Source organism: Haliotis rubra, unplaced genomic scaffold (genome assembly GCF_003918875.1).
Source record: "Haliotis rubra isolate DU_JTF1 unplaced genomic scaffold, ASM391887v1 Scf588, whole genome shotgun sequence".
NCBI lineage: Eukaryota > Metazoa > Mollusca > Gastropoda > Lepetellida > Haliotidae > Haliotis > Haliotis rubra.
Genome location: NW_025767288.1, coordinates 104,397 through 118,768, shown reverse-complemented (window position 1 = coordinate 118,768; position 14,372 = coordinate 104,397). Strand labels below are relative to the sequence as shown.

General features: G+C 39.0%; 1 protein-coding gene across 1 annotated transcript; it reads right to left on the bottom strand.

Annotated features, from left to right (window-relative positions):
• Window positions 1-2,255: 2,255 nt before the first annotated feature.
• Window positions 2,256-10,927, bottom strand: LOC124254943 (store-operated calcium entry-associated regulatory factor-like). Its single transcript, XM_046688783.1, has 8 exons — window positions 10,816-10,927; window positions 9,589-9,728; window positions 9,273-9,370; window positions 7,845-7,937; window positions 6,501-6,611; window positions 5,164-5,273; window positions 4,653-4,840; window positions 2,256-4,180 (listed from the first exon to the last, which is right to left on the bottom strand). Exons 2-8 carry the CDS (start codon window positions 9,650-9,652, stop codon window positions 3,759-3,761), a joined length of 1,086 nt encoding a protein of 361 aa, XP_046544739.1. The 5' UTR covers window positions 9,653-9,728; window positions 10,816-10,927; the 3' UTR covers window positions 2,256-3,758.
• Between the last annotated feature and the right edge of the window lie 3,445 nt (window positions 10,928-14,372).

Below are 14,372 nucleotides of genomic sequence, written 5' to 3'. Positions count from 1 at the left end.
AAATTATGAACGGTCCCTTAGGTTTGTTTTTATCGGAGGTTTAGTTTGCACCTTCCTGACAGGTGCAACTGGAATGAGTGTTTACATGCATTAACTTTAGACAGGTGATCGTTTTAGGGTTCGCTCAGTGATGGTGTGGGGCGGGATCACTTTGAATGACACCTTTACTTGTTATTCACGGTCGTGAGTGAGTGAGTTTAGTTTTACGCCAAACTCAGCAATATTCCAGCTATATGGCAGCGGTCTGTAAATAATCGAGTCTGGACCAGACAATCCAGTGATCAACAGCATGAGCATCGATCTGCGCAAATGGGAACCGATGACATGTGTCAACCAAGCCAGCGAGCCTGACCACCCGATCCCGTTAGTCGCCTCATACGACAAGCATGGGTTACTGAACCCGGACATTCACGGGTATTCACGGACGTGCCGTTTGGTGGTACTACCGTGACAACATCCTGGACACACACGTGGACGACGTTTTGTGTTTCACGATGACAACGCAAGAGCACAAAGGAAATTTGATCTTGCAATGGGCGTATTAGACTAACGCTTAGTCCTGAATGCATATACATTTGATAGTAACAAATAAACTCATTTAAATTGAAATGGAAGTGAGATTTGAGATTCAGAGCCTAGGGGAATCTAGACTTGCTTCATTTAGGGCTTTAATATTGCAAGGAGGGCAAGGCATTAGGGAAAATAATGTGGTTCAGGGACTGTGCGACAGAGTGTGGGTATTATGAAGTTAAAACTGGTCAAACGTATCGTGTCTTGCCACCATTGTGCGTGCGATTTTGATTATGCATTTTATTTAACTGACATGTAAATGAAAATACTTCGAAGAACAGACCAACAGGTCTGGTTGCACGCCTCTGTGATATCTGACAATTTTGGGTTTTATAAATTACTATATCTGCATGCATCTTTTTCAAGTAAATGTCACAAGTCGAATATGGTTATTTTAGGCAGCAACAATACTTCATAAGTTTTGCCAAGATGAGCAAACGTTATTTCAGTGTCATATAGGTTGTTGCTACACGCGGAATGAATTCAGTTTCATTGAACGTTCCTTCTTTCCCCGCCGTGATGTTGCTGGAATATTGCTAAAAGCATTGACAACCAGTCATCTCTTCAATTTGAGAGTGAGATGTGAGGTTGTCAATGCAGATATTCATTGGAGTTCCATTACCACACTGCTTTCAGTTTGACTTTCTTGAATGTTTAGCACGTGTGAGTGAGTTTAGTTTTATGCCGCCTTTAGCAATATTCCAGCAACATCACGGCGGGGGACACCAGACATGGGCTTCACACATTTTTCCCATGTGGGGAATCGAACCAGGATCTTCGGCGTGACGAGCGGAGGCTTTAACCACTGGGCTACCCCACCGCCCGTGTTTCGGCTGGAGGTAAGCCTGGCAATGACAAGGCCATGGTTCAATTCACCAAATTATTACATGGTATGAAGCCTATTCTGGCTGTGCACGTTGGCTGTTTGTAAGAATCATTCATTCACAGACCCTTTGCCACTCCGGTCGGAATGATTTCTTCGACGGTCAGTTGCACGAAGCGCACCTAAAATGACTATGCCCCTTTTGGTTAACAAGGGTAGTGTTGTATTCATGTTATGTCAGCTGGACCACAGGCAAATTGTAGCGCACTTAGGGTTGCGCAACACTGATGAACACACCAAAACTACCCGAGCTTCACACACTGCACCTATCTGGGGAATGTAATCCGTGTCTTCGTCTCAAGAAACGAAAGTGTGCATTTCTTGTCATGGACGTTGAATATGCCTGGTGAACAATGCCTGTTTTGAAAAGAAATCTGTTGCAGCTGAACATGATTACCAGTCTGGGGTATACCACACCTAGCCTGAGTAAGTGAGTGAGTGAAGTTTAGTTTTACCCTGCACTCAGCAATATTCCAGCTATATGGCGGCGGGCTGTAAATAATCCGGTCTGGACCAGACAATCCAGTGATCAACAACATGAGCATTGATCTACAAAATTGGAATACAATGACATGACTACACACATAGCCTAAAAGACTTCATTTTCATGCCCTTCTTTCTGAGCGAGAGACTGTGTAATATACTGCAGTCTTTTAACATCTTTTGATACAACAGGGACACACCATCACAACCCCATGACTTGCCACAGCTGTGATTTGGTGTCAACTTAACAACCATATTCAGTTTGTGCAGCAACATATAATGATACTAAACTGCGACATTAACAACCTAGAAACACAACTCAAAAACATAATGTTTATTATCGATTCACATATTTACATTTTTTTTGGTACATACAGACAAATATCACAATCAGTTGTACTTTACAACTTTTATGAACACAAAATATCCTGGACAAGGATAATCAGGTATGTGATTCTATATAAACACACACTTGACATGGGAATCGCTTTTAAAGATAAGTACAAAAACAGGCTTTACCTTTCGAAAATGAATTTTGCTTTTCTAGAATCCCATGATATTTTTTTCCAAAGTCCAGAATTATAGATTCCATGTCTTCACACAATATAGTAACACTTCAGCTGGTTATGACGGAACCATCAAACATTTAGTCCAAAATTTATAAAAACTTTTCGGACATTATGAGATTTCAGATACAAATTCATTAAAGATAGTTTGATAAATGACTCTGTCATTATCTTATCTTGTCAGTTGAAAGAAAGATATAAAGGCAAACAAATATTTAACATGAAATATGTTACTTATTCTTCTCATTTAAAATGTAAACTAGATAATGTACATCAAGACATCCATCCAAGAGTATATCAGTCAAAACATAGAAGTGTTCACACAAATCTCTTTGTAAAATACGCTGCTCAAACCAAATCGATGCCCCTTTTGGAGAAAGGAACACGGAAACATATGTCACCATGGAAACAACCCTAACAAATTCTCAAATTGGTATTTTAATTGGGCAAGAACAAACTTGACAGTTGCTGGTTGGACTATATTTGTGTAGAAATCTCACAAAGAAATCTTGTGTAGATCCCACTTTCTTATGTTGGATTTGCAACAAACACGCCTGTATAGTCATCCAGGAATGCACACAAAGTTGCTAAAGTTGTTTTCATTTTCTTCACCTCCATATTAATCACAAACAAATACACAGATAAATATGGTAAGTGATGATCACATGAGAAGGAAAATATTTGCACAAATTGAAGAAAAAAGATGAAATCACTAAAAGTCCCAAACCCATTGACATCTTTGAAAGAATGAAAATCAGGCTGATCAGGTTTTGCTTTTCCAAATCTTCTGCATATTGAACATACTTGGGACTTAAATAAAGTGTAACATGTTAAATAATAAAAGAAAACAAAAAGCTGCTTGAATTTCAAGGCTTGATATAATCCTTTAGCCTTTCACATTGGGCATTCAGCCTCTTTAGCATAAGAAATGATAAATAATCAGGGATCTCACATCTACTGAATAAATTGTACGTGAAAGAAAGGTCACCTAATCAGAACATCATTGTCCAATGAAACATCTTCATTGAATAAGTACATGGTACATGATACCAAATACACCCCCTTGGTCCTTAAACTTCTGGAATTGTATCCACTTTGATGTAAATGGAGAAATACCCCCACCCCCTCCCTCCCAACATCCACAAACCTATATAGCAGTAATATTGTTTGAAGTTGAACTTGGGCCAAAGAAATGCATATTTTCACCCATCATCTGCCTTCATGCATTTGCATCATTCAGTGTTTCTGTGAATGAGTTACCTTCTCTTAGTCCCTCCAAACCCTGAGGCTGTCCTGGTTCCAGAGCTACTGCCCCCAGAATAAGACCCCCCAGAGGATCCCCCAGAGGATCTCCCAGAGGACCACCCACTGGAGAACCCACTGCCCCCACCCCCACCCCATCCGCCAGCCCCGTTACCCCAGAACGACCCAGTGTTGTGGTGACGATGTGTGTAGCCTCGGTTGCCATAGCCACTGTTGCCATAGCCACTGTTGCCGCTGCCGAACAGGTATCCCAGTAATCCACCAGCTCCCATTCCTGTCCAGAAGCCTCCGAAGCCATTTCCAGCTCCAGTGTTGGTAGACGTCCCTGCATATCCTCCTCTGTTAGCATACGTCCCTGTGTTTGCATATCCACCAGTGTTAGGATAGCTGCCTGTGTTGCCAGCATTACCATAGTCTGTGAGTAACAGAATAAATACCATAAATACATGAAGATAGAAAATATGCCTGTCTGGTGTATAAAAAAACATATACCCAAAGAACAATTTCTGCCGTTTCTCTGGAGACATGAATTGCTCAGACATGAAGCATTACATTCAGTTGACATGTCTGACAAACATGAGCAAGGCAATAACCTCAAGTACAAGTTGATAACAGAATTATTCCCATGATAACAGGGCAATCACACCCTTCTATTAGCCCTATCTGCATTTATACTCATGATCTGAGGGGCGGTGAGGTAGTCTAATGGTTAGAGCGTTCACTCGTCACGCCGCGGACCTGGGTTCTATTCCCCACATGGGTACAATGTTTGAATCCCATTTCTGGTGTCCCCCGCCGTAATATTGTTGGAATATCGCTAAAAAACGGCGTAAAAAAACTCATTCACTGTGCTCCCGATTCAACTCACCAGCTCCTGGTGTAAACTCAGGTTTGAACCCTGGGGGTGGTGCCTGGTTGTTGTCGTGGGGGGGTGTAGGGTGGTGGCTGGTCCGGCCGAGCACCTGCGGTATTGGTTGGAGGAGCTAGACACATCTTGTAGATCATATAAATGACAAATCCAGCTGCAACTAGGCCAATGACACCTCCAAAGGATGAGTGCTGCGTCTTGTGGCTGCTGAGTAAACACAAAGAGCAACTTGATTATTCCAGTTAAGCAAACTTCTGTCATTTCAGAATATGTGTTCCCTTGTGCATGTTGTCTAACACCTTGCTAAGACACCGTTCATAATTTACGCCAGGGAAATGATGATTTTTATGGAGAAGCCCTCTAAAATTTAAACACCCCCCATCCCACCCCCCACCCAATGCATGTCAAGTACAAAATCAATGACGCCATTTCCAATTTTTAAGCATGATTTTTTAATATTTTTATGTACAAAACTCGTGATAATGCGCAGATGTATTAGACATGGAACTTGAAGGTCTCAGTTTCCATACCTGTAGTAGTTGGAGCTACGGTCATGGTAATCGTCGCCATAGTTGTGCTGGTTGCTATGGTGATGTTTCTGCTGATGTCCTTCCTTTGTGAGGTCCAAGGTGTACTCCAACTATAAAGGTCAAATTGGCTAAATAACAATAACTTTAATTTTTCTAATGATCTGATAGTATACCAGTGCCATATGTCCTTATAACTACAGCTTTAACACAAAGCAAAAGGTTTTTATTAATTACTTGTTTGCATTTGTTGTTAAAAGTAGAATTCAGCAACATTCCACTGAAATCATGGAGGTAAACAATCCAGTGATTGATATTATGAGATACAATCCATGCTGTTGGAGAATAACAACATGTCATCAACCAAGTCATTGTGTCAGACTGTCGGAACCATTTGGATCCCTTTTGAAAACATAGGTTGCTGGGCAGGGGTATCCGCGTATGTATGGATAAAAAATATGCACGATACGGTAGGAAATAATTTAGAAAACGTAGCAGATACGCACCACAGCAATGGTGTACAGTCTTAGAATCATTTACAGACATATTTATCTGAAAAATTATTGTTTTATTGTTTATTGACCTGTTTACACAAGAGTAGCAATGTTGTGGTGCATATATGAAACGAAACTCAAGATTACTGATACTCCATTAAGTTCCATTCAGTACTCTAAACGTACTCTTAAGGTTTTCCAGTGCTCCTGTATTGAAAAAATAAGGAGTACCTACTCCTGATGTTGAAAAATTATTTGGAGCCCTGGCTGGGGATAAGTTAAATTCTCGTAAGGAAGCTATTTCAATATTATTGCCATGGAAACAATAGCTGGGGTCACTGACATCAACATGTTTTCAGACAGTCAGGTCTCCAGCATGTGTAGATGGGAGACAACTTGCACACAAACTCAGCTCTAAACAGCTTATCAAGTATTTGGTTGTTTCTTGTTTAATGACATCCTTGGCAACATTCCAGCTTTATCACATCGGTTTTTAATAATCAGTTCTGGACCAAACAATCCAGTGATTGACAACATGAGCATTCACCCAAGCAATGGGGATAAAATGACATTATTAACCAAGTCAGCAAGCCCTATCACTCAATGACATCAGTTGCCTTTTATGCAAAATAGTCTTTGAATCAGATATGATGATAATTTTCCTTACATCACAATAGCTCCAACAGACGATATGATAAACTTCCTCAATTATGCAGGTCACTTAAAACTGATTTGACAGATATATGACATCGGAAAGGATTGGCCTAATAATGAGTCATTAATCTATCAGTAATTTCAACACTCATAATGAAAAGAGGTCATGCCTGAGGTGAATTTATCACTTACCCCACAGGATCCCCTGAGGACGTAGGGGTCATCGGGATAGTCGAACCCTTCACAGGACACCTCGACTTGGCCAAAGCGATAGGCATTGTCCATATCAGTCTTGCACTCCCACTATAAACAAACAAAAATATTCCGTGAATACCCCCAAAAAGGTTAAAGCTACAACACAATCTGTATGAACTTTCAGTTTCCTGTTCCAATGCAGAGTCTATTATACAAAAACACTAAACAAATAAACAGGATCTGAGGTAAGTCTACAACCATTAACTAGCTGTGAACCATGCAATCCTTTTCTTTAAATGACAAATGGTCCAATCTTATAACTAGGTTGATATGTGTACTAATTGTTTTTTGGTATTTCTGTACAAACTTTGCAAACCAGGGTTTTACTGATCAAAAACATGATTTACAGTGGACTCTCTCTAAACCGACATCACTCAGGACCGGTGAAAATGTTGGTTTAGAGGGAGTTTTTAGAAACTCAATCCAAAATTAAACCACACACAGACAAAATTAAACCAACACAGTGAAATGTATGTTTATATAGAGTTATATCTAGAGTTAACTCAGTCCTTGCTCTCTCAGGAGGCATTGTGACTTGTAGTCCAGTAACTGACCATAACTTCTTATTATAGTATGTACTTGGAAAATCCTACTGGATATGAGATTGAGAGCACAAGGCTATATGAATGATTTATAATATTATTATGTCCATAATACGACCAACTCAATGTAATACAAACTCAGTGGTAAGGAGGACGTCATCTTTGTCTGCTCAGCAATCTTACATGTCCTCCAAACACACAGAGAATGGGAGATAGAGACAGACAATTAAATAACATCAGCACAATTAATGAAATTAAGAGAATTGTGCTCCAGAGATCCCCATGTTCAAGCCTCGAACACAAAAATCTATTTCTGTTACATCCCCAAGATAGACCAAGGTAACTGATATTATAACCCTGCCTACCATTACTTTAAGACTGACTTGTTTCTAAAAACTGTAGCTCGAAATAGCTGAAAACATAATTGTTGGATTTATTCATTTCTCTGATGGGGTCTACCGAATCGGAAGATGATGTTCTTGTCCTCATGATAAACATCTTATTCCATTAAACGTGCGCTGGTCAACACACATCTCCTCTCTCCCAGTAATCATGGTAATATACCAACATAATCGCGACTGTAACACATTTCCTTAACAGGCTTCCATAATCAATAACCAGCATTCATATCCTGTTGTCACAAACAGTGCCTGCGTCAGTCTACTCAGTGTAGCTAATGGGCTCTGTGTCAGGTGTTGCTGACTATTGACGGACACATTGTAACTAATGCAAGTCTCACCTGAACATCGTAGCCATCAAAACCACGGTTTTGACACTGAACCACCTGTGGGACGAAGGCGTGACAACCAGCTGATCCCCCAACACATTTCACCTGAAAATATACATGCAATATATAGAAGCAACTCTTGTTTACAGTGACAATCACATACACCTTTGTGTAAGGCAATTTGCCTGTAACTATTGCACGTTATTGCTTATAACAATTTTTTTCGGGGGGGGGGGGGGAAGAATATAAAAATATAATTTATACTTATCTTGACTCATAATAATTGCTACAGCATATGATTCAGGATAACGTAAAATTGCAGATATATAATCAGAGCTGAGTAATCAATCAATAATCAATTTTAATCGTAAACCCAACCACAAACCTCATGTGGGTAATAAGAGAACATAATCATAACTCTGTGGAGGATACTTCCTGTTGAGACATGCCTGCTAATCTGTTGTTAAATTGCAATTTTACGACTCAGGAAACTTTCTAACAAACACAACAATAAGAAACGTACTTTCAAGAGTTAAATTTGATGCTTTATTTTAATGAATATTGATAAGTCTCCTGAACCCATTGATAATTGCTGCCACAAGCAAGTCGATCAGTTGACTGATTATTCGATCAATCTTTCAAGCACTACCTGTAACTATGTTAACAATTTCTTTGTTGTCTATTTCAGATATGTTTTGTTGATGACTAGTTATCAGTTATATAGATGTAATAACAGTTCAAATGTTGGGGTTATGAATGCTGACATGATTAACATGTTTAAACGACTTTGAATAGCATTTCAGTCCAGTCATGGCATCAATGTGTATTCCATGAACTGAGTAAGTGAGTGAGTTTACACCACTTTTAGCAATATTCCAGCAATATCACAACAGGGGACACCAGAAATGGACTTCACACATTGTACCCATGTGGGAAATTGATCCTGAGTCTTTGGAGTGACAAGCAAACACTTTAACCACTAGGCTACCCCATCGCCCCTCATTCCGTGAGGTAAGTTGAGGTGAAATTGGGTTTAACGTCATACTTGAGAATATTTCACTCATATGACGACGTGCATCCGTGTGTATGTGTATCTGCTTGTACTAGCCCAGACTGAAGCTGGCTTTATAGTGCTAGCCCACTGGAGATACCATGACGCAGTGAAGCATGAATACCCCACTCAGACACATTATACTGACTCCGAGCCGACCAGTCCTTGTTGTACCAATTAATGCCGAGCGCCAGGCAGGGACCAACAAGTACCATATTTTAACGTCTTCTGGTATGACGCGGTCGGGGATCGGCGCTCTAACCGCTACACCACGGAGGCGGTCCTCATGCCATGAAGTGAAACACTAAAGTTAAGGGACTGACTTTCTGCCCTGCTTTCACTACGTCTTTGGATATCAATATCTATTGAAATTAAGTTATTGTACTGACCTGTGGGACAGATGATGATCTGCGGGCATTTGTTTGCATACCATGTCTCAGTGTTATGGCAGAAATTTCACGCAATAACACTCGGTCACTCTGTGCACCTGGAAAATGTATTTTGATTATCATCATAAACACTACAGTACTATCATATTTATTCCACTGTTGTTTCCACATTTTTCTGAATAATCATATGATTAGCATTGAATAGCTTTTCCTTGTAATCATGTTTAGAGTATATGAGATATGTACCCAAAGTAGGCCTAACTTTCCATTTTCATTGAGGACATACATGAAATGATTATTAGTAATGGATACTTACCAAATGTGGCCACAATGAAGACAGCTGACAAGCTGAAAAGTAGAGAAAGAGTTGTTCCTGCCATCTTGTTAGACAGGGTAGAAAACAATCTTCCTACTGGATGGTGGCTCTGTGTGGTGTAACTGCCCAAAAGCTTGCAACTGTAAATAAATAGAAAAATTTAGTACCAATTGAATATATTCATTGAAAAGAAATAAATATTTAACAAAAATAAAAACATTCATTGACTGACGAGCATTACTTTAAGTATCCTTGTGTGATGGGTTTTCAAATGCATAAGAAACATTCGTTGTTTCTCATTAATCCCATAAACAAATGAAAAACATCTCACTTATAAAACGTAGGTTTTGACTGTATAGGACCTCATCGCAACTCTCAGCTAAACCTGACAATGACTCTTAATGATATCTTGGACATAACAAAATTTTATAACGACTCTGTATACCACTAAAATATGCTCTAAGGCAGCACCTAATAAGGGGCCAGCTGCATTTTAGTAACTCTTAACTCTTATGATACACATAACACGAAGTGACGTATTATGCAATTTCACTCTACACACGGCAGCAACTTGTATGGTACGTTTTAAGGCGGAAAAAAACAGTAGTTATAGGGTTATTGTTACCTTGTATCCAAATGAATAGAAGTTTCAGATGTTTGGGTTAAAAACATGATGATATTACTATCGCGAATGAAATTCCTAAATATTTTTTAATGATCAAACTATTTAGATTCGTTACTTGTCTCAGCTAAACGTTTCACGGTGTCATCTGCTTGTACAACGTGCCATCGTGAAAAAATAGCAATACCGCGATAATAAAGCTTCAATTTCTGGGTCAAACGAGACAATCAGAATTTCCGCAATGGTATTAAACGAGTTGCGACTATGTGTCACATTATTTGACAGTCAACTGAAAATATATATATAATGCTAAATATCAGTAGCCGTTCATAATCCCGATGGAGACAACATTAACTACCGCGATAATAGATCTAGAGTGTTCCATGATACGTATATTTACTTACTTGGAGGAAATAATAACCGCTGGAAAATACTTCCGGGTGTAGCAGAACAGACTTAAAAATCAATTCAAAAGCGAAAACACTCGTCTAGCAGCAGCGTTGCAGTAAAACTAAAAAGCTCGTCAAAACACAGTCGGCTCAATATTAGCGGGTGACAGTTGCGTGTATCGAATGCATATGTCTCTAATAAAAGCAAAGTCTTACCTATAATAGGTTATACTGATGTAAATTTGTTATGCCATTACGAAAATTCACTAAGTGTACACTCACACCAATCGTTTGTTGACGAATCATCCAATTTGTTTGCGCGCAAACTCCTTACAGCAATACCTACTCATTCGTCACCACTCGCCCCTTTCCGTAAACTCGGCTTGTCCCGGAATAACACGAGTTGGTCACGAATGTGACCATATTCCATTCGTGACCAACTCGTGTTATTCCGGGACAAGCCGAATCTTCTTGGAGTTTACGGAAAGGGGCGAGTGGTGACGAATGGAATGTGGCGCGTTGTGTGGAGCATAGTATTTTTTAAGCTGGTTCCCGGCTCCCTTTGCGCGCGCTAACGTTCGACAAAGCTAGGCGTATATTGCGATATGCGAGACGGGGCCCAGCTTCAAACAGTTAAGGGGCCAACTCATGAGAAGTTTCTAATTGCGTACCACAGTATGACAGTAACATCAAAAGCACAAAAAGAAATGACAAACATTTTTAAAGTAGGGTACTTTTGTGGGGTCGTGTGAGGATGAGAAATTATATAAACTGTCAGGCAAAAGGAATTATACACGCAAATATTACATTTGACCACCTTATGAAACGCTAGTAGAAAAAGCAATCAGTGACCAAAACACTTAGATCCAAAATACAACTATAATACTCTTAAAGAATGCATCAACGATTCAACATGACCATCGTTTTGTTTAATTTAGCTATATAAAACATGGGTGAATACACACTTTTCCCCGGCAGTTGATATAGATTTCTTATGATCGGTTCTTCTTATCGTCCCTCTCATTCCCAATGACTGACCTGTTCTAACCTAGAGTCAGTTGGATAGAGAGGGGTGATCGCGTGAACCCTTATAAAATTATAATAAATTCTTACTGTTTAGTATGTACTGTTTATCATGGCTATATTCATGGTGCATAGAAATTAATGTCCTTTCATTGACATGGGCCCGGGATGAAAATCCTTGACCCTTGAACTCTGTCAATATATCCCCTATTACCCAACCCCCTTACTACGATTTCCTCCAAGTTTCAGGACAATTATACAGGTTAAAAATAAACTTTCTCCTTCAGAAAAATAAATTAATAAAGTAACAACCTCTGGAACTATAATAAAAAGATATGAAATATTTAAAAAAATCTGAAATATTGGCGGCTGATGTGTTTTTATCACATTTTTAAATTAGAAGATAAAGCTACTCTGTTTTCAACTTTGCGGTCCTTTAACGTTGATTTAAGACCGCTAAATGTAATTTAAGAACCGAAAGCGTTAGATTTTTTTCACATAGTTCCTACGCGTATTTTAACATTGGAAAACCATACGTTGTGGAGCAAGAAATAAAGCTCTTTTGCCGTGCAAATACGTAATTGGTTGTGGGAAGTGTTATCCTCCAAACAGGGCTTGTGGTGAACCGAGCTGTTTGTCCACATAAAAATATTCTTGTTTCTCATTACTTTTTCAAAATAATATTGGTCTGGCTGGCGGATTTTATTTTTACTTTTGGGGTTATTTTATGATAAATAAACCCCTTGATTTGTGTGGTAGTTTACACATTTCCTTTTCTCTGATGAAAAATCAAAACTTAGAAGTGTCAAATTTTCATGCACATTTTGCGAGCCAAGCTGATTGTCTCTAGCGTTAAAATGATAAAACATATCATAGGGTCGGGCGGTAGTAGTGAGAAGCAAGAAAATGTGTATATGTGGCCTTATACTTAGCAATGCACTCGTGAAGATCCGGGCTAAAATTGTTTTTCAGCAACCCAGCCTTGTCGAAAGAGACGACTTAAGGGATCGAGTGGTCAGGCTCGCTTATTTGGTTGACACATGTCATTGTATCCCAATTGCGTAGGTCGATGTTCATTATGTTGATCACTAGATTGTCTGGTCTCGACTCGATTATTTACAGACCGCCGCCATATAGCTTGAATATTTCTGAGTGCGACAACAAACTAAACTAAGAAACCAACAAACTTAACAATGAACTGTGTAGGGATTCGCTACAGATTGGGGGCGTGGCTCAACTGTCTGGTGTCAATTTTCAGTCTATGTGTGCCATGTTTCAAATGTTTGTCTCTGTGGAATAAGGGGAAGTATTTAAACTGGATTTCTTATTTGCCAAGAGCAATTGCTGCCACTACGTCAATAGTATAAGCGTGTAACATCTTTTAAAACGTTATAACCAGTTGATATTCATCACAAATAAAATTTGTAATTGTTTTGATTGTTTGAAAGGTCGTGTTTGTGAGTTTCTAATGAAATACGGAATCTTTTGGCATCCATGCAATATTGTTAACCCATCCTCATCAATACGATTTTTTTGTGATTTACAACTTTATACATACAGACCGATACATCTACATCATTAGTATAGTGAACAGTAGTGGCATACAAACAATGCATGATCTTTGTTTATATCCGTTTAATGTGTAAAGGACAAGCAATAAGTTTAAAAGCACTAAAACGGTTCGATTTTCAGTAATTTTCCATTTCATCACATTCAAGTGATTAACATCATGAGCATCGATCTGCTTCAACCAAGTCAGCGAACTTAAATTGGCCACCTGATCCCATTTGTCGCCTCTTACAACACAAAAACAAACATAGGTTGTTGAAGAACCATCTGGCGATTCTGACCCGGTTATTCACTGGTACGATTTTAAGAACACTACGAATGATGTGTGTGTGTGTGTGTGCGTGCGTGTGTGTGTGTGCATGGTTTTGTCTACCTCATACGAAATAAAAAAAGAATGAGAGAAAGCCAAAACAATATACTCATTAATGATCGAAGTTCATTCTCCTAGTATCTGTAGATTGTAGCGCTTAGATATGCAACTCCCATATGTTTGCATAAGGGGTAAAGGCTTCTCAACTGAATAAATTGCCTTATCTCGTCTTGTTCTACATTATAGGATGTGCGTAAAATCTATATCATATAGAAAGTGCGTGTGTAAGCAGAAAGACGGTGGTGTGTGGACGGCATGAATCCATTTTCTACTTTTTCTAAAACTGTCTGAGCTGAATCCCTTAGTACGATGTGAAATGACTATATCTCGATTTTGTGTTCATATTCCTAGATCTACCAAATCGTATAAGGGGCCGTTCATAATTTATGGCTAGTGGGAGTGATGATGATTTTTATGGAGAAGCATGTACAATGTGAATGCCCTCCCCCCTAAAATTTATGTACAAAGTATGTGAATCCCCCTGCATGTCATGTACAAAATCAATGACCCCCTCCCCTTCCCATAATTTTAAAGCATAATTTTAAAATATTTTTCAAATAATTGCTGACACCAATATCTCCCCAGAACAAAATGGGTGACCCCTCCCCCCTCAAAATCATCATCACCACCCCCTAGCCATAAATTATGAACGGTCCCTAATAAGTTGTAAAATTTACCAATCTAAATCTAATTATATACTAATTCCACCGATATTATCAAACTATGTATATAAATTGCAATTTATATTGTAAACATATGTTATAAAGATATTGTTTGAATGAAAATAACCGAAAATCTGACAGAGGCCTTA